We start from the raw sequence: 26,193 nt of genomic DNA, 5'->3' as shown, positions 1-26,193 counted from the left end.
AGGTCAAAGAGTTATCACATACTGTGGTGTATTGTGGGGCACAGAGTAGTACAGGGTAGGAATCACATTGCAGGCAAGGTAAGTTTATTATATTAAAAATTTCATTCAGAAAACCAATTGAAGGTGTTTTAAAGAAGGAATAAAAACAGCAAGAAATACAGCAGAAGTACAGGGATGTATAAATGATGTATAAATCAATATAACTATGTAAGTATTACAAGCATAAATGTAAATCTAAAATATCATGATTACTGCGAAATATCCCCCAGTAAAACCTTACTTTCAAGTTTTCTAATTTTCTCACCCAGTCTGGCTGGGTTCTATTATCATCTCTTGTCAGTCCACTCTTTGCCTTCTACTCTCATGTTTACAAGGATGTACCTTACATAAAAGGTCTGCTTCCCAAACGTATTTAACGTTTACTGCCTGCTTAGTATTGGTAATAAAACCTTGCAAAATTTATCCTGGCAGAATTGTTTTTGAAATTTTCTGTAAAATCTTGCCTAACTCCTTGCGCAGAACATCCCCCAGTCTTCTTTGTAAGCCTACTTTTCCACAATAACCAGCCTGCTTATGTAGCTACACAGTATTTTATAGTGATCACTTTCACACCTATTTATCCCATGTAAAGTCAAGTTACGGCTGCTATATGGTAATAAAACAGGATAAGCACATTAGTTTGGTAGTTGTTTGGATAATGTAGTACACAGCATGTTGAATAAAAAGAGTGGATTCAAAGCAGAAACTGCAGCTTTTTGTCTGAGTTAGTATTCTGTATTCAGGGGGAAGTCTTTGTGTTTTGAGGCCCTGTAGGGAAAAGAAGAAGGTTAAGATGATCTACCCGATAATGATAATGTAATGTGCCTTTCTCTTTTCCCCATTGCCTTCCCATCTACTCACCATAGTGCAGGGAATCCTCTCCAGTTCTTGTTTAAGCTCTGCAAGGTCTTCATGTCCTCTTCACTCAACTCAAAGTCAAACAACTGAAAGAGAGAGAACAGCGAAGCAACTCGTAGCCTCAGACTAACCACATAAGCTGCCTTTAGTGTTCTGCATAAATGAAACCCAACGAGTATCGCCAACACACAAAGATAACTAATGTTGAAATGGAAATATAAAGCACATAATCAGAATTTCAAAAAGCTAAAACCTCCAGATCTGAATTATCCTGTATGAATACACTAGCTGAGTAGAACAGACTCAGCTTCTGAGGTTTTAAGATTGATATACCTGGAAATTTTCCTTGATTCGGTGGGGTGTTGCTGACTTTGCAATGACAATCACATTCCTCTGGATGTGGAACCTGATGAGAACCTGGTAGGAAAGCAGTTCATGCAAGCAAAACATTATTTAAGCATTATTAGGGCAACTTCCTGGAACTTCCTATGCATGACCAAAGTTTTTGGGTGGCTCATTTAATTTCCTGTGGTTAGAGTTTTCTAACAAACCTTTTTATCCACCATGTGACAGCACTGACTTTCCCCTAGCTGATGTCTGTTCTATAACTTTTGAAATTAAGCATTACATCGTTTTAGAAAAAGCCGTTACATCCATTTGTCCACACATCACTACAATAAAATATCTGTTGAGTAGTTTCCACTGTACAACCGTGCTGCTGCTATCGTCTATAAATATCCAGTATAAGGTATCTTGTATAAAAGCTTGAAATTGCCCATAGTATGTGCTCATTTTACATATGTAAAATTGCCTTAGTTATGAGAATGAAAGACAATCTTAGTCCTAAAGTGGTGTAACCAAACTTAGCTTTGCATTCCAAAATGAACAAAATCCAAAATGTGTTATGGCCTTTTACTTCAAAGAAGTAGAAAAAGAGTTAGACATTACAGTGACAGTTATCTTCACTACCTGTGCTGGGGTCTTGTTGTACTTTTCAGCAATGGCCTTGATCTTAGGCTCCCCCAGCAGAGAGGGTTCATCAGATGAAGCCCTTTGGTAAATAAGAACAGAATAGAATGAGTGACGGTTAAGATTCTTGACATGTAAAGCCAGCATCACTTTTCCGTGAAAGCTGTGAATATTATTTGACATTTCCTCTCACCAGGGTCTGTCGGGGGAACCCAGCGGGCTGTAGGCTGTCACTGAGATGCCCTTTGAGTGGCAGTAGTTGATCAACTTCTCCTGGTTCAGGTAGGGGTGGCACTCAATCTAGGGAAACACCCAATGCTGTAGCTGTTATTTTCTTCCTGTGCTATTTTACAGTACATTAAGATGCATATTGGAAACCTTGTTTTGCACCTGGTTGTTGGCAGGCTTGTACTTGAGGCCTGGCTTGTTGAGTATGGCTTCAATCTGGTCTTTGTTAAAGTTGGAGATGCCGATAGCCTTGACCAACCCAGCATCCACCAGCTTTTCCATAGCCTTTTTGACATATTGCACACTGGTATTAGGGATGTATCTTTGTTACATCACAAGTATTTAGTATTATATCACTTAAATTACCTCCCAAGTGTCCAAGAAGTTGCTGTCATCAGAAATGACCTGATTGTGCTCATCTAAAGGAAAAAGGTCATCACCTGGCTGCAGTTGAAAAAAATAAAAATGTTTAAGTTAGAACATGAAGTTGGATGGAAATGTGAAATGGGGTGGGTCTAAATTCGGAAAGTCTTCAACATGTATCTGTTGACTCATTCTCTTGAGGTCAAGTTTGCTTAAACAGATAAAATAGCCCAAAGGTGTGTCCGGTATTTAGTTTTTATGGCAAGGACAGGACAGTGGTATCCAAACCTTTGTTCCCATAGGGAAGTGCATGAGGTAGAGGTCCAGGTAGTCCAGTTTCAGGTCACTGAGAGTCTTCTCACATGCTCCCCTCACTAGAGATGGAAGGTGGAAGGTGCACCATAGCTGTTAATAACAAACAGTGACTTTAATAAACAAAGTGTTTATGTGGGCATGATGGTGATGATACTGTAGTATTAGTGGATCAAAAAAGATATTTTACCCTGGAACAACAAAACCATATACTGTAATGTATATGCTCAATGTAAATAGTAAAGTACATGCAATGGACTACAGGCACCACAATGGAGATGAGGGAACAAAATGGGGAAAGACATTAACTAAAAAAATGTCTCTACACAAACCAGGCCTTATTTGCAGACATGGTGTTGTATAACTTGTGACCCATCAAAGAAGTCAAAAGGTGATCACTGCCTTAAAACAAAAGTCAAACTGAGAAGAAAATTAATCATCTACATTTTTGTCATTTTCCACATTGCATCTCCTGACAGACATACAGTATTTTTAGTGTTTCAAAAAGCCCCTGTGGGTTTATTGACTTCAGCTGCACTGTACCTTACTGACGATGAATAGATCTTCCCTCTTGACCACTCCTTGATCAATCATGGCATGAATCCCAGCCCCAACTTCTTCTTCATTCTGATACAGATAAGCACCATCGATGTGCCTGTAACCAGAACTTACAGCCACTTTCACAGCCTCAGTGACCTTTCCCGGGTCCGCCTGCAAAAGTAGGTTGATACAAAAAAGAGGAAATTGCAGCTATTGATAGACATCAGTAAGAAATACAGTATGTGTACAGTGGCAGTGATGTCTTTTGTGTGTTGCTCTGGCTTCATATCAGTGAAATGTTCTTTTTATTAAATACTTAATATAGGGATGGCATGGTGTTATTTCCAGTACAACTACTATAACAACAACTACTACTACACTAATCTTGTCAGGCAGAGGTCAGTGTGAAAGTAATATCTTAATATTTACCCTCCTGGGTTACCCTCCCTCACTTAATTGTACTGCACGTGCACTACTTAAATATAGAGGTTTCACACACAATACCGTTAATACAGACCAGTGAACCACAAGAGGGTAATGAGAAGAGACAAAATATTTAGCCCATTCTCCTGTATTTTCAGCCGCATTTGGTGAGAGGCAAGGGTCAACCAGTCTACCACAGAGCTGCTTAAAAGTATAAAATGTTCAGCCTTACCCTCCATGTTCCCAGACCCACAATAGGCATCTTTGCTCCATTGTTGAGTGTAACTCCAGGTATCATGTTGAAGATCTTTTGTTGCAGTTCTCAGCCATGCACGATCAATTGACAAGCAGCCGTTCGTGCATGCAGATTCTTGCTAAACTACACCCAGAGAGGAGGCAGCCTCTTGTTTAAAAGCCACTGAGAGAGGAGGGGTCAATGGGCATAAAGAAAGTCTGCCTGGATTTGATTAGTCACGTCTGCCTTAAAGGTCATGTATTCGGGTCATGGAAATATTCCAGCACAAAGGGTATGATTATATGCAAGGTTTGTACTATACAGCTTGAAATCTTAAAGGCTTTCTAAGAAAAAAGGTGTGACTTTTTTTCTTGCGTACACAAGGAAGGTCCTCCTTGTCATTAGCTGTGAATAACGTAAAACAGACAAAATAAGTTATATACATTTAGGTCCATAAGTATTTGGACAGTGACGCAGTTTGAATGATTGCCTCTGTCAACCACCACAATGGATTTAAAATCAAGCTATCAAGATGTGATTGAATTTAAGCTTTAATTCAAGTAGTTTAACAAAAATATAATGTTAAATGTTTAGGAATTACAGCCATTTTTATAGATAGTCCCTTATTTTCAGAGGCTCAAAAGTAATTGGACAATTGACTGAGAATCAGTTTCATGGCCAGGTGTGGCCTGTTCCCTCATTATTTCATTACAAAATAAGCAGATAAAAGGTCTGATTCCAAGTGTTGAATTTGCATTTGGTAGCTGTTCATGGGAACTGTCAATGTGCGGTAGAAAGAGGTGACGATGTAAATGAGGGAGGCTGTCATCAGGCTGAAAAAACAAGAAATACCTATCTGACAGAGGGCAGAAACTTTAGGAATGGCCAAATCAACAATTTGGTACATTCTTAAAAAGAAGAAATGCACTGGTGAGCTCAGCAACACCAAAAGGCCTAGAAGACCTGTGAATTCAACAAAGGTGGATGATGACAGAACTCTTGCTGTGGTGAAGATAAACCCTTCACAGCATCTAGCCAGGTCATGAACACTCTCAAGGAAGTAGGCATATCACTGTCCAAGTTTACAATCAAGAGACACCTCCATGAATGTAAATTCGGAGGGTTTACCACAAGGTGCAAACCACTGATAACACAACAGAAAGGCCAGATTAGATTTTGCCAGTTAACATCTAAAAAAGCCTGCCCAGTTCTGGAACAAGATTCTTTGGACAGATGTGAACCAACATTAACTTGTACAAGAATGATGGGAAGAGAAGAGTATGGAGAAGGAAAGGAATCGCTCATGATCCAAAGCATACCACATCATCTGTCAAGACATGGTGGAGGCAGTGTTATGGCATGGGCATGTATGTCTGCCAGTGGAACTGGGTCACTGGTGTTTACTGATTATATGACTTTTTATAGAAGTAGCAGGATGAATTCTGAAGTGTATAGGGCTATACTACCTGTTTAGATTCAGCCAAATGCTGCAAACCAATAGGACGGTGCTTCAAAGTACAGATGGTTAATGACTAAAAACATACTGCAAAAGCAACCCAAGAGCTTCTCAAGGCAAAGAAATAGAATATTCTTCAATGGGCAAGTCAGTCATCTGACCTCAGCCCAAATGAGCAGCTTTTCACCTCCTGAAGACAAAGGAAATATTTACACATTATATTGTGTTTTGTCTGTGCTTAACACATTCTCTTCTCAAAAGCATCTTAGAAAACATTTATCCAAAATTAGAGACGTAGATGTGTTAATAACAACAGACTTGTGTGCTGTAAGTGGAGAACTCAAAGGAAGGTCTGAATTAGATGGCTATATACTAAAAACAAATTAATTATCTAATTAATAATTCTAATTATTTAGAATTATCTAAAGTAGTTTTAGAGAAAGCATTCGACTATCCTGAAAGTGCCAAAACTGACATTTCTATCATGCTCACACACACATACTTCAATAACATCTGAGTGTAAATCATATCTTTACTGTTTTACATAGTTTTCCAAGAAAATGTCTTAATTTATCACATTCTCCAAATAAAGTCAATGTAAAGAAATTCATATAACATATGTATTAACAAAAGTTTCATCTCACATATACCCATGACAGTTTTTATTTTTTGTGTGTGTGTGTGTGTGTGTGTGTGTGTGTGTGTGTGTGTGTGTGTGTGTGTGTGTGTGTGTGTGTGTGTGTGTGTGTGTGTGTGTGTGTGTGTGTGAGACAGTGTGTGTCTACAGCTTACATACTTTATTTGGCTGCTGCTGAGGCCAGGGAGGAGACAGAGAGACCATTCAATTTGTGGTTAGACTTTTTACGCTGCACACAAAATTAAGAAGCATAACGGAGTCAGCATACCATTATGCCTCGCTATGCTCCTCCATGCTCACTGGACACGCTGCTTCCCTCATGTAATTTTCATCTGTGGGATGTTGCTCATCTTTGCTCTCACCTTTGGGTTTCTTTGGGGTCTTTTTATCATTTGGGGTGTTGGAATCTCTCAAAGTCAAAACTGACTGAAAAAAGATAACGATAAACCTTTCACAGATTCTGAAACAAATAATTGTTTTTAAGACAACAGTACTACATACTTACTCAAACAAACAGATGAGCATGTACAGTACTGAAACATTTTACTCCTTGAAGTTACCCTACCCTTAACCTAATCACTTGGAGTATTGGAGTCACCCAAAGACAAAAAACACAGATAATCCCGTCATTGCGTAATTGCATTTTCTCTGGGGGGGACACTCATAACTTGTGTTAATAAAATATCTGTAGAGCCATTTAATTTCTTTGACTTACCATTTCCTGCTGGGAGCTATCCCTCATCTGTTCTCTCGTCATTAGGCCTGTTCCCTCATCTTTGTCTGCGTCTTTGCGTTTCTCTGGTTTTTCTTTTGTGATTTGGGGTCTTGCAGCCACCCGAAGAAAGCCTTGAAGAACAGAACAAAACAGACTAACTCATTGTTAACTCTGAGATAAATAACAATTTTCACTGACAGCACACTATATACTCATGTAAATATACAGTATCTTTGGGGTATTTTATTCTGTTTAATTAACAGTACACATTAACCACAACATAATGAAAGGCACTACTTTACATTTAGATTTAGCAGTGAGTGAACATGTTGTTCCATGTCTATTATAAAGATCTTGCTTACTTCAACTCTCTTATTATCTTTGGGCTATTCATCATGTGTTTTCTCTTCCTGAGCCTGCGTTAATTGATTTCTGGTCTCATCTAGACTGAGGGTTTCTTTTTCTCTTCACTCTTGGCACAACTTTTCCTCATCTCCTCATTTGGCATGGGTCTGTCCCCTCATCTTTATTTCCATTTTGGGTCTGTCCTCCATCTTGTGTCTCCTACTGGGGTCCTCTGGGGTCTTCTTTTCATCTTACAATCACAGAGTAAACACCCAAACAGAACATAAACAATAAAAATAATTCATTTTCATTATTCCAGCAGGTCAATTCTGCAACTAGGAGGCCATTATGCCACCTTTACTGCCATTATTATTTTTTATTCTTTGTCTGCATGTTTCCGTAGGCTGTACCACTGCACTGTGGTCCTTTTCACCGTTGACTCCACTATTGGTTTAGGTGGGTGAAAACAGCCATATGAACCTCCATGACATGGCGTCTGCCTCCCTTTCTCACCTGCCAAAGAGGAGTTTTACTGGGAGGGGGCAACACATTGGAGATTTGTGATATCTTACAGGCGCGCTGACCAGAGGCACAAGTTCAGTGATGACGACATTATTCACATCAGTGTACAATCGATTAAATGAAGTAAAAGCAGAGCACGTCACATCACAGCATAACATAGGACAAAAAAAACAGAATTTCAAATTAATTGTTAAAAGAGTCCTTCCCTGGATGGAAACCTTCCGGCTATCCAGCAGTCATTTGCCGCCGTACAGCATGTTTTTCTCTCTAATAATGCCCAAAGGTTCTTCACCCACTTCTGTTTGGGGCCAGTTGTGATCATTCGGGGTATATTGTGAAAGGCCAGTTGGGTGTCTCTGTTATTTATCTATCTATCGCTAGCTAGCGATCGCTAGCTATCGAGATAGCTAGAAGCTATGTAGCGTCAAAAAACTTCAAAATAACTTTAAAGTAATACAATTTAAATTGTATTGTTACGGGGAAGTTTGTGTGATGACAGATAGATTGAGTTTGCCCAGTTTTTATAGAATTGTAGATGTTCATATTTCCATTTTTCTCTGAGTACCTAAAGATTATGTGATATGACCAAGAGCTGAACAGCCACTAAAGAGACCTATTGGTGAAACAGTTTTCTTAGCTGCTGTTTCCAAGGGTCAAGCATCAACTGTGAACCTCAGCATTATCATTCACTTTGACAGTGAAAATCATAATGTAAAACACCTGATTATTTTAGTTCTATTGTTGGGGCAATTGCACATATTTAAATAAAAATTTTCCCATGTGACATTAGTGGGATTATTTTATCTGTTAATGCAATTATTATTATTGTTATCATTACTTATTTTATGTAATATTTAATATTATATATAACATTATATATTTATTCATATCTATGTATCTATATTCTTCTTAAAAATAATAATATGACTAAGTTTATCTAACTCATTTATATTGTGTAACTAGGCTACAGTATACAGTATAATGTATTGTGGTAAATTATATATATATTTAAGTAGGAATTATTCAATGGCATTATTTTTGGATGGTTGCAGGGTTAAGTATTATTATAATAACTCTAATAATATGATTTCATTAGCATTTACAGCACTATTAATTATTATTATCATTATCGTCAATGTTTAACATTTTTGTCATTTTTTCATGCCCCCTTGCTTCAGAGTAATTAAGGTATGGGCAGATTCTAAAACAATGGGCCCCTGGACACAGATGTGTAAATGCCCCCCCAACCCTCAACCCTCCTACAGTTTTGCAGTTCTTTGCGGTTGTTGCCCCTATGAGCAAGAGACCCAAACTAAAAAAAAGACAAAATAACATATAATGACATGGCTGCATCTCTGTGGTCATTTTGAGACTCTTTGTGGTTGTTTGGCATTTCTTTAAGTTGTTTCTTACTTTGTGTCTCTTTGAGGTCGTTTTGGAACTCTTTTCTAGTCATTTGATTGCCTTTCCACCAAGAAAATGTTAACAGTCACTTCAAACAGAAGAAGGTCAAATTTAGTTCCTATTTGCAGTGCTGTTGTTTGACGGGCTGCAGTTGTGAGTGTAACAGCTGCATGTGTTTATTACAGCGCAGAATGGGCTGCACAGATGAACCTGGACTGGACTTCCTGTTACCTGTGGTGGAAAACTTGTCTTGGTTCTCGACCTGCTGTCGGTCCTTTTAACGAAAGTCACATGATGGTCACATGGTGCGGAAGTAGGCTGAATTGTTTCGGCGTGGTTATTTTTTACATCAAACACTTGTACCACGTGCAAATCTCAGACTTGTGATTTAACCATAAAAGATTGATTTGGATGAGCTTTTCTAGTTTATTGCGCTGATCTTATTGTGTGTGTCGGGATGGGGGCAGAGGAGAGGGTTGAGAAAAAGATTGGCAGTGTAATTACAGGAGGATACCAAACCTGAAAGACCAGAGGAAAAAAAAGCGAATGATAGAGAGACCGATCCTGAAGAAAACAACTTTCAAAAGGAGATGAATCAAAATTGTTCCGTTTGTGTGTGTGTGTGTGTGTATGTTTCTACGACAGAACTTGCCTTCGGCTTAGTCCCCCATAAAACACTTTTTGTCAGCTGTTGGAAAAACAAAGGAACTAGTGAGAAGCTTCATCACACGACGCATACTCACCATCCGCGTATCTATCTACCTATATCTTTCTGTCTAGCTTCACACAAACTTCAAAATGTAATGCCACTATAACAATACAATCTAGGCCTAAACAACAACAGAATATAATTCACAGACGAAATATTGCGATTCGTGGCGTTCCTTTATCTCTGTCAACCAAAACAATGCATTATTAGTTTACAAAAGTGTATCCACACAGCCAAAGAAGAGAGAAGAGGAGATCAGACAGGATAGGTGTGCGGTGGATTAGGACCACGCAACGGACCACAAGGGCCAGGGCGGTAGCAGCCAGCGGTCCGTGTCGGCGACCGTGGCCCGTGGGCAGACTGGACAGACCAGTGAATTGGCTACCGCCCCTAGTGGCTGCCGAAGGTGTTGCAACACAGGGACAAGGGTGACGGCGCTTCAGGGCTTGAGGGGTTTGATTCGTACGACGAAGAAGAATACAAACATGAAAGCGACCCATTCGAAAATGGGTAAGTGTATTTAGTTTACACAAACTTCGTTCTGCAAAATGACAGTGATGGTGCACTTTTTAATAGTATATACATGGTGCCACTGGCAATTGTGTCATACTGTTCTGTGCAGATGAGACTTTGTCTTTCATAGAATTTGATTTAAGTGTGTGTGTGTGATTTTTATACTGAATGTAAAATTACTGGAAATCTCTTTTTGAGTATGGAGTCAAGAGCTGTGAAATGGGAGAGAGCATCCCCACATCCCTCTCCGGTGTGAGTTGTTGTGGGTGGGTGGGTGTGGGGGGGGGATCTGGAGGAAGAAAGGGAACACGGGAGTGAGAACTTCCTTTCAATGAACTTAGTAGTAATGAATATCCTTAAATTTTTATTTATTTTACAGAGAAGATTCACAGCTGCCTTGGCTAACTGAACCACGTGCAGCATCTCTCCAGCAGCCACACATGTGAATATGTCAATATTGTAAATAGTTTGTCTTGTTTATATATAGTAAATATTTGGTTTGAGAAAAAAAAAAACTAATTTTTCATTTGCACACATCCCATGAAGCTTGATATGTGGTATGAAGTCATTCATCATTCCCATTTTATCTCAGTCCCTCTAACATTTGGTGAAAGAAGTGTGACAGGCAGCACTTCTACTGAAAAAAAATGATTACAAAACTTAATTTGGTATGCATTTATTTACTTACTATCTATTTATTTACTATTTTATCCATATATTCCACTACTTTTGTGAACCTAACAACGCATTAACACCTTGCATTAACATGCGTTTTTCCTCATCCGAATAAGTTGTCCAGATGCAGATCGCATTTTAATACCAGGCGTACACAGGGTTTAAATCTGAATATTCCAGAACCAGTGAAACACGCTCCCAGTAACTGAATGACTGGGCATAGTGTCCTCACATGTACTATATATTACTGTATCAATTACCCAAGTCACATACGATGTGTGGTGTGTCACCACAGCTTGTCTTCGCCTGGAGAAGACCTTCAAAGCTGGATGAAAGTTCTCTTGTGGGTCACCTCTAGTATTAAGGTAAAAGGCTGTAATAATGCAAGAACAGACACGAGTCACATTGGGTTGATTCTTGGGGAACCTTATATAGCCTGCATTTGCTGACCTTGCTGTGGTTTACCTATTTGCCGTGTGTAAGTTCTTTAACCTACTTTGCCACTTTTAGAAACATGAACCCGTTCAGCAATCTTTTTTTTTCAATTTATAGAATTGCAGCTACTTGTTCTCTAGTTATGTTTAGTGTCTTAGTATACTCTGAGCTGCCATGAAATACATTGGAGATCTCGTGGGCGATCTGATGGATTGCATTAAGGCAAAACGATTCCTCCTCTGAGTCATGTGCTATTCCTTCTAATAATTTTAATGCAGCCTAAAAATTAAATGCCATATATACCCTATAATGGAATAGATCCATTTACACCTAACTTTTAACTTGTTTTGATAAGTGTAGGATTGACTTTATTGAAATACGTATGATTTGATAAAGGCAGAATTGCTATTTAATAAAAAATCTGCTTGATCTGAAAAATTTCATTAATTTTTCACACTCCTGTTCAGCACTTATTTTTCAATTATGCATGGTTTTATTTGCCCTTTAACAGTGACGCAGATGGCAATTACAAAGCTACTGAAGAGGGCCACCCATCAAGCTGATCAGCTTGTGCTACAGTGTAATTGCCATGCCGAATTTACTCTTATTTTAGAATAATTTTTTTTCTGTCAAGTTAGCTTCTACTCCATCATGTGCTTTTCCCTTTCACAAGCTGTTGCAGATATCGTTTTAAACTCTGCCTTCCTCTGTTATGAAAGTACGGTCTCCACTGGATGTTAACATGGAACAACAACTTTCTAGAATATCACTTGGCTATACTGTATAGTGAGGAACACTGCTGAGTCTCATCGATATGGGGCAGAAAAAATAACAGGAACTCTAACTTTTTTAATTGAGTCCTGCAAAAAGCTGTGAACGACCCACGGGTAGCAACTTAATATATATATTATATATACAGAATATTCAATATACTATAGTCTGAGAAGCTTGAAAACTCCCACAAGACATATTTCAATGCACTAGAAGCATGTTAACTACCCGCTTGATATTAAAATTTGCATTAGTGTATATACCAGAGGCAAACCTAGATTTCATTCTGTTATTTACTACAGGTAACAGGTAAACATATTTCAAATAATATTAACATTATCTGAAAAAACGTATTATATTTCTGATTAAGACTGTCATGGATGCATTACTTTTCCTCTACCAATACAAAACAAACACATTTGCTCTTGTAGCTTTTTATTCATTCTTCTAACATTACGCAACCAATTAACATTCAGGGCAATCTCAATGCGCGCACACACACGCACGCACGCACGCACGCACACACACACACACACACACACACACACACACAAAAGTGCGGACACAAGACAATGACCTTAACATAGCACTGTCTATGAAAGATAGGCAACATGAAGAGCAAAGGTGCTAAATATTGCACATTATGATCAGTTCAGGAAACTTAACTTTTCAGACCATTCAGCTTCACTGGCAGATGACTCCCAGGTTTAGTAACCATCATAACAACTGGTTACAAAACAGCTGAGAGGGCACACGAACACTGCCCCTGGCTAAGTTTGCCAGTATTTGTCATGGGACTGATGTTATTTTTTCCAACCCTGACTGAGTGAAGGTAGATGCAACTCTGTAGAAAGAAACTAAAACGAGGTAACAGTTGATAATCGCCAACTTGAACACATCTCGGGATGTGAAGCTCCATTTTCACAGCTAAATTTGTTGCAAGTGCTATAAATCCAAATTTGTATTACGTTAGCCACTTAATTGAATCTTTGAGCTAATGAAAAAAAAAAACCAGGAAGCAAAATGTATAAATCTAGCAGTACATAATGCTAAGTTCAGCATAGCCTGGTTTTATGTTAACAAAAGGTTCCTTTTGTAGAAAAGCACTATAATAGTATGGCCCAATTAGCTGCAGAATCAATGTTTCAAAATGGTACAACTGATGTTTGATAAATGTTATTGCCTCACTGCTCACCTAAACAAAAAAAATAATCTTTGTCATTTAAGTTATCTTTTACTTTAGGCCATACCTGAGTCTAGTAGATTGTACCATTATAAAAAAACAAACACTAGTAAACATAATGAACCTGGAAAGCTAAATAATGGGGAGGTATCTGAGCCTAAGACTTACTACTGTGCTGTAAGCAATAATTTTAGTGAGTTATTGCTTGGAAGAAGCCGTTATCAGGCCAGCTTGGATATTTGTTCCGAGAGGAAATTACATACAGGAAATTACAAAAGCCACACAAACCATTCTCTATTCCACCAAATGATAAATTAGCAATCAATTCCAAAACCACAAGTAAAAACCTAGCAGTGTCCCAAGTGGCTGCCCTCTGTAGAGCACTGTTTTCTGCTTGCCTCAGGAGCAGTCAGTGAAGGTGGTCACCATGTTCCCCCTACGCTGGGTCACTGTCCTGCAGTGCTGCTTTCCCGTGCTCTGGAATCTGTTGTCAGTCCTGGAACCGTGTGTGTTAAAGGAGAACATCTTCTCCAAGTCCTCAAACACATCATCAAAGAGTCCTCCACCGAAGCCCCCCTGCTGAAACTGTCTCCTCTGCCTGTTCATCGCCTCGCGGTGGGCCTGGAAGTGGCTGTCAAAGTGTCTCTTTTGATGGGCTTGATTTTGAGAGTGGGAGTGAAAGTGGTGTTGGTGTCGTTGTTGCTGACCAAAGGGGTCATAGTCTTTGAAAATGTCATCAAAGTTGAAGTTGAAGGACTGGTAATGCTGGTTGAAGTTGTAATTACCACCTCCTCCTCCTCTTTGGCCCTCCCCTGGTGATGGGCCATGGCCAAACTGGTCATAATCCTGCCTCTTCTTATCGTCTGATAAGGTTTCATATGCTGGAAGAGACAAAGGAGCATTACACCACTCATTGTGTTGGTTGCTGTGACACTGCTGCTCAAACGTTTCTGAACATTTTAGACGTTTTTATTTCAACTTTAAACAATGTGGTGACGTTTATTATCTATTCATTGCCAACTGTAGCAGACAGCATTAGTTGAAAATCATGTTTTTCCATTTTTCCGTTCCTTTTCACACACATAAGCTTAAATGGTACACCTTTCCAGTGCAAATTCCTTTTAATAAGGCCCCTTAGGTAAGAGCGTGCCAATAAATTGGTTCTTAAACGTATACATTCACGTCTGACACAGAATAGACCTGGTGTAAAAAGAAGACTATTGAGTCTACGCGGTTATTTGCGCTACATTACAGAATGACATAATAGCTCACTTACCTTCGGCTATTTCTCTGAACTTGGCCTCGGCGTCTGGGCCCTTGTTTCGGTCGGGGTGGTACTTCAGGGCCAGCTTGTGGAAGGCTTTCTTGATCTGGCGCTCAGTGGCATCTTTGGGCAACCCCAGTATGTCGTAGTAGTCTCTCTTGGCCAGGATGAACTCCGAGATCAGCAGAACATGCACTGCTAGCAGCAACACAGACTGCGCTGTGGCCATACTGCTGGTTTTTTGGCACCGTTGCGGCTGTGAAGAGCCGTTTGACAGCTCCGTTAACGACGTTTCACACACCCCTGAGACGCAGGAAAACTTTGGAAACAGTTGTAAAATTCAAAAGACACCCAGGATATAGGATATATAACGTCTTTAACGTTACTCTGCAAGCTAGTTTCAACAGAGTGACGTTAGGCTCAAGAAAATGACAAGTCACTGTTTTAGTGGAATAAGGGAGAAACTTAAATAAGCTCTGCCTTCTTAATGATAATCGTTTGTTTGTTTTCGGCTGCAGATCAACCACCTACGACAAAAATAACGTTAATGCGTCCCGGAAAAGAGAGCTTACCGGGGGACGAGGTGACAAACGGCCCGGGGACAACTTCTATCAGCCGCCGACAGCTCCAGCTGATGCGAAACGAAAGCTAGCGATTGTTGACGAGCTGCATTCCTGAGCTGTAGCACCACGACTCGCAACGCCATTGGTTCATTTCTTAACACAGTGACTCAGGGCGCTCGGATTGGTGGAAACAGTGCGCACGTGGAGAATAGGGACGAGTCCGAAAAGAATACAACCGAAGCAAGAGGTTGCACTGCGTATATTTCTGTCCTCGCTTATCGATTGATGTGTGAGACCTAAACATGTTTTCAGCCGAATAAATGTTATTGTTTAGTTTATATGACTATTATTGTTATTATTTTTACATAAAATAGCTGAATGCTTAAAAGAGAGGTGGACGGAATCTTATTTTATGTAATTGCTTCCACATAGTTGTGCAACCGTTTGTAGTCGTGTAAGTTACGTTAACAAGCTTGAAAATAAACGTCACCTCCGCTACGAGAGCTACAACCCGGAAGTGACAGTTTTATGAGCAGTTTTGTGTTTTCAAAACATTTTTAGCCACAAACGTGTCTCAATAAAGCGATTTCATGTAGTTTCACTGCAGATATGCCACGGTACTGCGCTGTTAAAGCTTGCAGAAACCGCGGGGGAAGTGCATCTAGACAAGACAACAAGAGAATTAGTTTCTACCCGTATGTATTCTGTTTGCTTTCTGGTGTCTCTCTGAGTTGAAATATTTGTTTAGTTTGACTGCACGAGCTCCTTTTCTGTTATTCCTAGCGTCTGTAGTGAAAGTTGATATTGGTTTTAGAGGTTTTAATCTCATATTAGTGGTATATAATGTATGTCATGGTTACCTGCCTTTAATGGTACACAGGAGGAGACTGTGAGAGTGTTGTAATGAATGTGAATTAATGAAAATGTTAGAGATGATGCAATATTCAAGTGAGGCTGATACTCCCCTACTAAAACCTTTTTGTACTTTCAGTTTAGAAACAGCCCGTACTTAACTTTACCCTCTCTGCCCCCCCTAAGGTTTCCCTTGCAAGACAAGCCCAGGCTTCAGAAATGGGTGGACAACATGAGGCGGGAGGAGTGGACCCCGAGTCGACATCAGTGCCTTTGCAGCGAGCACTTCACAGAGGACTGCTTCGATATTCGATGGGGCATCCGCTATCTGAAGAACACAGCCATCCCGACTATTTTTCCTTCCATTGAGGATGTATATATCTGTGTTGTTTTTCCTGTCTCAGCGTCTGTTACAGTTCCATCACTGAGAAAGGGGCTTGCTGCTCGCCACAAATTTAGCTTTGGTCGAACTTAGGCTTTTTTTGCAAGAGGAATAGTGCAAGTAAAAGGCAAAAAAGTGGAAGGGAAAACTTTCACTTGCAGAAGCCAAGAGGTTTTTGGTGTGCAACAAGCCTGTTCTTTAATCTTTATTCTTTTGCATCGCTTATGATTGAGCAGCACTTGTCTGAATTATACAGCTCTGCAGGGAATTTCTGACTTCTTGTCAATCACAGTTCCATTACAGAAATGTAGCTTGTTACAGTATTGTGTTTGTACTTTTGCATAATCTTATTTAATGAACACTCATTTCCTTTTAATCTCAGGATGGAGAGAAAGAAGTGACCACCATTAAAAGGAACCCCAAGGCCAAATCCAGGACTTCAGACACTGACATTGTGCCCACAGGATTTGACTGTCCTCTCGGTCAGAGGCCGCTCATTTTGAGCAGAACATGCAAAAAGTTCCAGTTCAGTACAACAAACAACATTGTTGCTAAAGACACAGAGATGATATTTGAACTGCCACTGGTGTCAGACACTGGCATCTCCTGTCCAGCAAACCTGTCAGAGACACAGACTGCTGCTTGTGAGGTAAAAGGTGATAGTGGAATACCAGCAGCGTCCTGTCTCGCTCTTCCCACGTGCAATGAGCCCCATTCTGAAGAGCCCGCTGACTCCGCTGTGACTATTTTGTGCTGTGACTTGCTGGGCCCTTTCTCAGATGGAGAGGCAAATATAGATGCAGCTGCCCTCCAAGCAGCGCTGGAACCGGCTTTTAGCTTTGTTGCTGTGGAAAGTGTTCAGGACGAAGCCACAGGCTGCTGTCTGGAGGAGAGGGGACCCTGTGAGGGAGAGCACGTTTCTGTTTACGAGCACTCTTACTGCAGACCAGACACGGACAAAGATCAGCTTTGGAGTAAGATCTTGAGTTTGCACGCAAAGATCTTGGAACTGGATCGCAGAGAGGAGAGCACTGTGGCTAAACTCCATGCTCTTGAGACTGAGATAGCCCTCCTGAGGAGGGACGGGGCTGTTTTTAAAGAGAAGCAGAAAGTTTTAGAAGATTATATATCATCCATGCTGCTCTGATTTTAGACCAATATTGTGGAATGGTATGAATTTTAATTGTTACCATTGATTCACTTTTGCAGGCATGTTGCACATGATCCTATAGATACCATACAAAAAACCCAGATATACTAACTGTGCTAGATTTTACACAACTCGATTGGTACTCAGTGTTGTGCATCATTGCTGTCTCTTTCCACATTACAACAGTGTATCTGATTACCTTCTTGTCTCCACATGGTGGCACTGTGCGACCATCTCTATTGCCGGTGTTTCAAATCTTCACTGTAGCATTGATTTTCTGTGGCTTGTTGCTATGTTTTACTGATACATAGCCAAGATTTTCTGTTCAATGATGTGATCAGTACCATATCCTAACTTACTAATGGCTCTTTTGCAGTTGTTTTTCTGCAATACCATCAGCCCGTTGTATTTTATCATCTGGTCTGTGTTTGACAGTTTCCTTTGTTACTCGGTCAACGATATAATTTCACGGTGTTATTTGATGTTTCATCAGAGTCAGTATTCATGATTTAATTTATTTGGCCACTCTTATTTTCTGTTTTTATTTAGATTTGTATAGCATTTGAGGTACTTTTATGATTCATAATGACTAACAAGGGTTCAGAAAAGCAACAGAGCACTTTGACATGCCAGGTTTTGCATAGACACATGCTGCTCGTCCTTCAATCTGCACTTTTACTTTTCAGTTAAAAGACAGGCCTTCTTACCACCCTGCTGCTAAAGTGCTGTATGTTTATTTAAGTCTTAATGTAGATTTTTTTTTTTTTTTTTAAGGACCACCATGAATTATGTCTTCTTAATACTTTGATATACAACTGGTAAAAATATTTCCTCTTTAACTTTGCTATTTATCAGACTGGAACAGCTACTGCTTGCTCTGTTGAAACACCAAATCAGTTCTTTTCAGCATGTTCAAACAACACCGTTAGCACATGTAATAGCAAGGTTTTACAGTCCTGGAATCACTAGGAAATCATGTTCAAATAAGGAGAGGCTCATTTTGTTTCAGTGCTGTGATTGATTGCAACTACCACCCTGTCATTCTGTGCAATCTTCTGTAAGTCCAAAATATTCAGCTTTACAGAAAAAACAAGTGATGTATTTACTTTGAAGTAGAATAAAGTGTACTTCAAATGTGTTTCTTAAAGCATGAGCACCTCTTGGCGTTGTGTTTGTGTCACCATTATGTGCCTGGTGACTATTTTAAACTGCACAATGACATTATCATAAGCCCGCTGCAGGATTGATATCTCACTTTTCCACCCTTGGGCCCTGAATTAGTTATCACAGTATTTTTGCAAGTGAGATACTTAATCCTATTTGAAGCAGCTTTCCAGAATAAAATATGCCACAGGCTGTTTCAGCACTCTAGCAGGTCTGGTCACAGAATCTGTGGAACAGAGCAGAGAGGACTGTGACCATGTTAAAATATAGTATTCTTAGCCCACATCTGTGATGAAAATAGATAGAAAGTACTTGTCAACAACAGGATAAGGTGATGTATACATTCAAACCAGCATGTCAGTGGTTGTGGCAAAAAAGAAAACACGGCTGCTGGGATTTAATTGAGCGAAGCATTACGTAAGTGCATTACGTCAAGACTTTAATTAGACCAAAAGGGCAGTATACATTCATAATGTTGGCATGATGGACTTTCTGATTTGTGAGGGTAAATGCAATGATCATTAATTCGATGTACTTTAGTTTTCTAAACTGCTTGTGTTTGGGTGAAAGAAAGGGGCGGGGGAGAGGCTAAGTTATGTTTTGAATTAATTACAAAATGATTGATCGCACATATGAAAGGATTTGCAAAGTGCAATATCAAATGACTCCAGGGTGTTGCATTACATGAAAAGGTTACAAGATGACACATTTCCCTGGGCTTCACGGGGCTCTGCTACTGCACTAGAAAGTAATAGGAGAATTGATTCTCAAAATTAGTAATGAAATGACATTGTCGTAACCCACATCTTGGAGGGAAAACAAAATTTCATCTCAGTGCATTAGGGTTCTAATGCACTGAGATCTCCCAGCAAGGACCAAATCCTATAGAGATAGGTGCAGGTCTTGATCTCGGAGTAATAATACTAATCTTTGTTTGGAAATGTGCAGTATTGACAAAGATACAAAAAGAGGAGAAATGGAAATGAAAAATTGATGATCAATAAAAAAAGACTAAGGATTAAAATATTTATAATAGAATAACTAACGTAACAAAAGTACATAACAGACAGGACTATAGGGATAGAATAAGCGAAAGCAAAAGATTATATAGCCTAAAGGCTACATGATAAAAGTCAATTTTAAAAAGCTTTTTGAAAAAATGAAATTTAAAGCTGAATCTTATTGTGCTCATCAGCCAGTGTTTTAAATAGTTATTATCATTTATGTTTTGGATGGAATATCAGGAACAGTATTTTTCAGTGTTTATTTGTGATCACACAAAAAGCAGAGTAATAAAAGCAGAAAGAGATGCAAATAGCTCATGTGTGCAGTTCACAACATCCATAAAAGAATGTGTTGAATGTGAATGATGTCTAGCCTGACATTCTGTTTCTCTGTACAGTGTGTATAGAATGACAATTAAGTTTTATGTCTTTATTGTTTGTTTGTTTTTTTTTAATCATTTGAAAAGGCCTGCATCTCATCATCCTCTGGCTCTGAATGAAAGACAGCTCAGTATTATGTGCAAACATTGTTAATCCCCTTGTAAAGATACTTGTCCTGGCATATTTTAACATGCATCAAGCACTATATGTATCAGTTTGTTGGATAGCTGCAAACTACTCTGCTAAAACATATAAAATATGTGCTTTTCTTTTATACGATGGATGTTTTGTCAGAGCACTGAAACAGGTGACAATTAACTGACCAAATACTTTAAAATGCCAACAGAAATCCAGTCTGATACTCATATACAGCAATGGGGAAACCACTCTAGATAGAATTTTTATCATATCTAATAGACCGTACAACAAATTTCAGTCCTCTTTAGTATTTTTAAAAAAAATCATCTTGTAACCTTAGTCCTCATAAAACAGCATTCGTAGACAGAAACTACAGATTTTAAAAACAGGATCCATGATTGGATTTTTAGTTCTCTCGATGTCAGATATCCTCAGCCACGCGACCCAACTGGAGTTCATCAGGACCTGGCTTTTTACGATCTTTTGATATGAAATGTCTGTAACAGTTCTGGTTCATGCGGCTCCACCATTTAGCTATAACAGAGATATATCCAAGGGTTGGTGCAGCTGTTGAGACTGGCCAGCAGCATGATGATGGCAAACACGGGGCCTGAAAGAGAGAGAGAGAGGGGGAAAGAGAGATGCACAATTGATGCCTAGCTTGACATAAACGCTTAATATATGAGTCATTATTTATATATAAAATATGGGCCTGCAACACAGTGATTTTAAATACGATGTTGCGCTAATACTTGGTCCTTAAAGGATGGGGACCCCCTGGAGATCTTTTTTTTTTTTTTTTTTTTTTTCACAAATAGACCAACCTTTAGTAGGCGCGCTGCTTGGGCTCCATGCAGACCATAACTGTGCAACAAAGAATGGGCTCCAACACACTGTGTATGCCATTATAATAACAAATGTCATTTTCAGAGTCTTGAGCATCGCGTTGGACACCCCCTTCGTGCCTGCGCGCCCTGCCTGCAGCGCCTTCCTCTTCATGTTGAAGTAGATTGTTGTGCATATTCTTATTTGGCAATAGAGTAAAATGACGGCTGGCAGGGCAAACACTGCCAGAGTGATCCAGGTGATGTAGACCCTGCTCCCCCAAGGTTCAATAAATGTCGCCCAGCAGTCGTACCGGTTCCCCTCCACCTCCTGGAGAGAGAAGATAAAGAGCTGAGGAGAGCTGAAGGCGAGGGAGAGCAGCCACGCTGCGCCTATGGAGAGATATCTCCTGAATGAGCCATTCAGGAAGGAAACCATCGGTCTGCAAACCGCATGGTACCGGTCTATGGTCATAGCCACTATCATGTACGCGGAGGCAAACATCCCAACCACTTGTAGGTATTTTACGGACCGGCACAGGAAGTCCGTGCCTCGGAACCTGTGCGTAATTTCAATGGAAAACTGCGGTAGGACTTGGAAAAAAGCCACCACCAGATCTGCCAAGCACAGGTGGAATAGGAACAGTTGGGTCCTTGTGTTTCTTTTTCGCTTCTTCCAAAGTGTGCCCAAGAAAAAAAGGTTACCACATGTTGCAAGAACAAAGACCAAACCCAAAATTCCTGCTCGGATGAGTGCAAAATGTTCATACACCTCCCCATCCTCATCTGTTGCCATTTCAGAGCTGTTGCTTATGGTATCCATTTGAGCGCGAATTCCTGACGTTTCCTGTATGTCTCGTAACTTCAGGGTTTAATCAACATTTCTGCATATTATCTAGGTGTTGGAATATTGCCATGGTGGCGCAGAAACATTCTCCTCCTATGGCGCTCCACAATGAGCTGGCTGCCAGGAGCGAAAGCCAACGACTTGAAGGGGAGAGGGGGGTCAAACTGCTCAGTGGCGGATGAACGTCAATGCAAGGCTTATGAGATACAAATGCAGTCAAATATAGAAATATGGAAAATTACTAGAATTTACCGAAATGAAGAAAAAAACTTTATTCAACTCATAGTGTGTCATTTTGTAATCCTTAGACCCATAACCTAAAAAATGCACACTGAAATCTAAATGCATTTTCCCCCTGAACTTTTTAATGTATATTATTAATCTTCAGAACTTAATTGTTCTATAACGGTTCTCTAACAAGTGCTGAAATACCTGTATTCTGTTATAGATTATGCTTAGTCTTTACTTAGTGTTTTTCAGATCCAGAGATTGTTTTAAGTGAGAGTAAAAGTGCACCAATACTGGATACAAGCAGTATACAGATGCTCAGGACTGTTATCAGATTTATTCCTAATTAATTATTTACCAATGTATTAGGCTACAATGTTAAATTATCAATGTTTTTCAAATGCTGTGCAATTGGCCAACCCTTAGCCCTCCCTAGATTAGTGCAAATTCATCTGTTCATAGCAACTGATTTAATATTTATGTCATGCCTTTTTTGCCTTTTCTTTGTCTACCAAATTAGGTTTTGAACTGGAGTTACATCCAGTTACTCCAGTTCTATGACGTACATGCTCCACCCTGTAATGGGCTTTGCTATTGGTTAACACCGAAGGCAAATGCCGTTAGGGATTGATGTACTCCTAGCTGGACCACAGCCTTGACCTCTAAAGGCCAGCAACTGACTGTGCGAGAGGAAAAACCAAAAAACAAGTCCAGCAGCTCCGGCATCACAATGTGGGATCCTGAGGACACATACCTACCACACTGCCTCAGCGGCGTCCATCTACCTCAGATGGCGCAACAAGCACCAAATGAAACATTGAACCAGCTGTTATATCTCTGAGGTACAATTGAACAAAGGCGGAAGTGGAAGACCAGCCAAGCAACAGAGCAGTCAAGGCTGTGACCCCCCCCCTTGGTGTAATTCACGCTAAAGCCCACTGGAGGGGTATTAGCAATGGCCTCATAGCTCCTGCAGATTATACCACATATCCAATGAGCAATCCATTGTGCAGACAGCGGAGCACCCTGAGCCCACACACTATGGCAAAAAACAGCTGACTGGACTTCCTTAGGCCCACCGTGTGGTCCGTGTAGCGGCAGTATGAAGGCAATTCTCCTCCTCACTACTGTTAGGTGGAAGAAAAAAACGCCTTCAGCTAAATTACTCTCAACCTTAAGGAGGAAGTAAATAACCTTGGGCTGAAAGGATGGATTAGGTCACAGTTCCACCGTGTCCCTGTCCCCGCTGACAGACATGCAGGAAGGGTGCCCCGTCAGAGCACAGAGATCCCCAGCCCTCTTATCAAAGGCGAATGCCAACAGAAGCGCAGTCTTAACACCAATTTCAGGCCCACTTGCTCCAACAGCACAAAAGGTGGGCCTGTGAGATCAACCAACAGCATCATCAGACCCCACTGGGGACAAGACGACCAATCTTGCCACAGGGACTCCTCACAGGAAGCGCTTGACCAGCGGATGGCTTCTGGCCATCAAGCAGCTCCATCCATCATGGCCAGCTGTAATCACTGCCCCAGAACCAGGCGCATGTGAATGGTGCCCCCTGCAATGATTCAGCGCCGACAGCAGATCTGGGATTGGCAATGGCTCTGCCAATGACATCCGAACCAGGTCCGGAAACCACCTCGACCCCAGACACTCTGGTGCTACCCCAATGACCCATTAGTGCTGCATCCAGATCCTGTGGAACAGTGGCACCATTAGCCTCAGGGGATGAAAAGCGTAGAGCAGGCCAGTCTGGGTGGTCACCTCCTGGAAGGCAGAATCGCCTGCTCTCAGGGAGAACCAAAGAGCACACTGCCTGTTCTCCTTGCTCGTGAAAAGGTCAGCCGCAGACCAGCCAAACTGCTGCCAGGTCGCATGGCCATGTCTGGCGAGATGCTCCACTCTCCCTGAACATAGTTTTGAATGCCCAGACAAAAGATGGGTCAATGGGCCCACCCACCCTATTCCTCTTGTCACTGGGCACCCAGTAGAAAGGGCCCAAGCACGAGTGTAAGATAACTGAGCCCAATCTAGTGAACTGCGGTGCTGTCAGATTGGTCTTCTGGGCCATGCTGCTTGTATTAAATGAGAAAAAACTCACCCTTCCAGGCCAGTGACACAATTGTTTCTGTCAACAATGTTGCTGTGTCCCGGTCCACACCTCCTGTGGCAGTTTCAGAGACCCGCGTGACTGTGCATGCTCTGAGTAACAGTCAACATGACAATGACTATCACAGAGATAACAGTGGAAATTCTCCTTGCTCCTAGGCAGTTTGAATGGTCTAGCAGCTGGGAGTGGGATCAGTACTTGAGTGCTATGCCTAGGTGGAGGTGTAAATCTCCTCTCTTGCTCCTTCACTGAAAATTCTGCGTTTTTCTCTATGTGAAAAAATTTGCTTTTTTCCTAGGCATGCCGGGCACCCAACTCAGTCTGTACGCGTTACCTGAAGACAGTACCTGCTCTGTCTTCAGTTGTTAGCCAATGAGGTGTGAGACTTCTCTGCTGTCATGCTGGTCACATCAGCAGACTACAATTTTGCAGCCAAGCTAGCATAACCGCCTTTTGGGACAGGTGAGGGGGAAACAGGCTATGCGTTACCAACGTGTGGGGAGAGCGAGGAGGAGCAGGCTTTACACACTGTTCCCTCACCGTCAGCCCTGCAAAGGACAGGAGGAAAGAAAGGCTTCCCCTCTCTGACAGGGCACCTGCCCTCCCTCATAAAGCTGGCTGATAGCTGTGTAGCGCAAGCATTATATGAAAGTGGCTTTTCAGGGGAAATGTAAGGATTTGGTTGACGCCCTTCATCAACAGTAATGACGGGCTCCAGGACGACGCTGCTCCTGCTGTCTCTGCTGTCAAGAGTAAGGCTGCTAGGGGCGAAGGTTGATGCTCAGCTGCTCTGATGCCTTCCTCGCCATTTCCAGTGGATCAATCATTTGTTGGAAGTCTGGGCCAAAGAGGGACTCCATGTAGAGTGCCAGGTTCAGCAGCTAGCAACATTCAGCCTCTTTCAGGGTAGAGAGGCCCAGCCATAGGTGCCTCTGATCCACCTGCACTGCACACATGGAGCGGCCACCATCAACAGCGAAGGCCTGAATCAAGCAATGAAACACAATTGTTGTTGTCTGGACCTCCACAATCTCCTCCGCCATCAGCTTGGTGTGCTGGCAGGTAAGCCTGTCAAGCAAGCCAGCCCGGAAGGTCATAATATTAGTCATGCCATTACCTGAGCAGCACTGGCATCACAGCAGTCAAATATGGTGGCTCTCTTGGGCGGAAGTGATTGCCGCCCACCCAGAACACAAGGGTGTTGAGGCAGACCCTGACTGCTACTTCTATGTTAGGGATGCTCTTGTACCACTTCTGGCCGTCGACGGTGTGATATTGCATAATATTGTGTAATATTGGTGGCTTAGCTGACAGGCGTGTCCAGCTCCTGCCTGCCATAATCAAAGATGGGCACCATGGGAGGGCAGGACACCGTGTCTCCCCATTACACTGCTGGGTGGTGAAGCCAGCCTTGAAACCATCCCCAGAGCTTTTGGCGACGGGAGTGGAGGGAGAATGATGTCCATCTGCTGGGCAGCCAAGGTGAAGAGGGCTGGGGAGGTCGTCTAGGAGATAGCGATGGGCTAGTGGGTCCTCCTGGAATAGAGTTACCGGGTCCTCCTCCTCGTAGACAAGGCAGTCGTCCTCCTCTTTGTAGTAGTCCCAGGGGCTTGGACCTGGCCTTGCTGGTAGCCGCTGTGTCCTTCACTAGCGCTGTGCTGGTGTGGAGGGCGTGGACATACTATGCAAACTGCCCCTGCCATTTGTGCTCCTCCCAAGGGAACGCAATACAAGCAGGGCAGAAGTCAGATTCAGCTCGGTGGTGCCAGCAGAGGCAGCAGAAGCAGACATCGTGGTCGTTGGTGGCCAAAAGTGGCGAGGCGCAGCTGAGGTAAATCTTCTGCATCAACATTCTATGACATGACAGGGTGACAGAATCTTTGTAAGTGCAATAGTCATCAGAGTGGCTGAATGAAAAAGGGAGACAAGCAACGTATGCCTTGGGGTTTTA

General features: G+C 41.3%; 4 protein-coding genes across 9 annotated transcripts; 1 reads left to right on the top strand and 3 right to left on the bottom strand.

The window, feature by feature from the left end:
- Positions 1–49: 49 nt before the first annotated feature.
- Positions 50–4,099, bottom strand: akr1b1.1 (aldo-keto reductase family 1, member B1 (aldose reductase), tandem duplicate 1). Its single transcript, XM_040148959.1, has 10 exons — positions 3,965–4,099; positions 3,313–3,480; positions 2,746–2,862; positions 2,461–2,538; positions 2,257–2,379; positions 2,060–2,166; positions 1,867–1,948; positions 1,231–1,314; positions 901–983; positions 50–807 (listed from the first exon to the last, which is right to left on the bottom strand). The coding sequence occupies exons 1-10, from the start codon at positions 4,028–4,030 to the stop codon at positions 765–767; spliced, it is 951 nt and encodes a 316-aa protein (XP_040004893.1). The 5' UTR covers positions 4,031–4,099; the 3' UTR covers positions 50–764.
- Positions 4,100–10,056: 5,957 nt separating this feature from the next.
- On the top strand, positions 10,057–18,639 carry LOC120801708 (THAP domain-containing protein 5-like). 5 transcript variants are annotated; one of them, XM_040148906.1, is made up of 4 exons: positions 15,234–15,406; positions 15,756–15,854; positions 16,198–16,384; positions 16,776–18,639. In XM_040148906.1, the coding sequence occupies exons 2-4, from the start codon at positions 15,769–15,771 to the stop codon at positions 17,538–17,540; spliced, it is 1,038 nt and encodes a 345-aa protein (XP_040004840.1). In that variant the 5' UTR covers positions 15,234–15,406; positions 15,756–15,768; the 3' UTR covers positions 17,541–18,639. The 5 variants fall into 5 exon arrangements, with proteins under 5 accessions (XP_040004868.1, XP_040004840.1, XP_040004850.1 ...); XM_040148916.1 differs by lacking the exon at positions 15,234–15,406 and adding an exon at positions 15,430–15,448; XM_040148926.1 differs by lacking the exon at positions 15,234–15,406 and adding an exon at positions 15,483–15,613.
- LOC120801747 (dnaJ homolog subfamily B member 9-like) lies at positions 12,576–15,289 on the bottom strand. 2 transcript variants are annotated; one of them, XM_040148970.1, is made up of 3 exons: positions 15,169–15,289; positions 14,609–14,852; positions 12,576–14,213 (listed from the first exon to the last, which is right to left on the bottom strand). In XM_040148970.1, the coding sequence occupies exons 2-3, from the start codon at positions 14,823–14,825 to the stop codon at positions 13,732–13,734; spliced, it is 699 nt and encodes a 232-aa protein (XP_040004904.1). In that variant the 5' UTR covers positions 14,826–14,852; positions 15,169–15,289; the 3' UTR covers positions 12,576–13,731. The 2 variants fall into 2 exon arrangements, with proteins under 2 accessions (XP_040004904.1, XP_040004911.1); XM_040148977.1 differs by having other exon boundaries at positions 14,609–15,260.
- Positions 18,640–20,760: 2,121 nt separating the features above from the next.
- Positions 20,761–21,877, bottom strand: avpr2l (arginine vasopressin receptor 2, like). Its single transcript, XM_040152888.1, has 2 exons — positions 21,055–21,877; positions 20,761–20,840 (listed from the first exon to the last, which is right to left on the bottom strand). Exons 1-2 carry the CDS (start codon positions 21,875–21,877, stop codon positions 20,761–20,763), a joined length of 903 nt encoding a protein of 300 aa, XP_040008822.1.
- Positions 21,878–26,193: the final 4,316 nt, after the last annotated feature.

The sequence above is a fragment of the Xiphias gladius genome, chromosome 2, assembly GCF_016859285.1.
Source record: "Xiphias gladius isolate SHS-SW01 ecotype Sanya breed wild chromosome 2, ASM1685928v1, whole genome shotgun sequence".
In the NCBI taxonomy this organism is placed as follows: domain Eukaryota; kingdom Metazoa; phylum Chordata; class Actinopteri; order Istiophoriformes; family Xiphiidae; genus Xiphias; species Xiphias gladius.
Note: the sequence above shows the minus strand (reverse complement) of the source record. Positions and strands in the feature narration are given on the sequence as shown.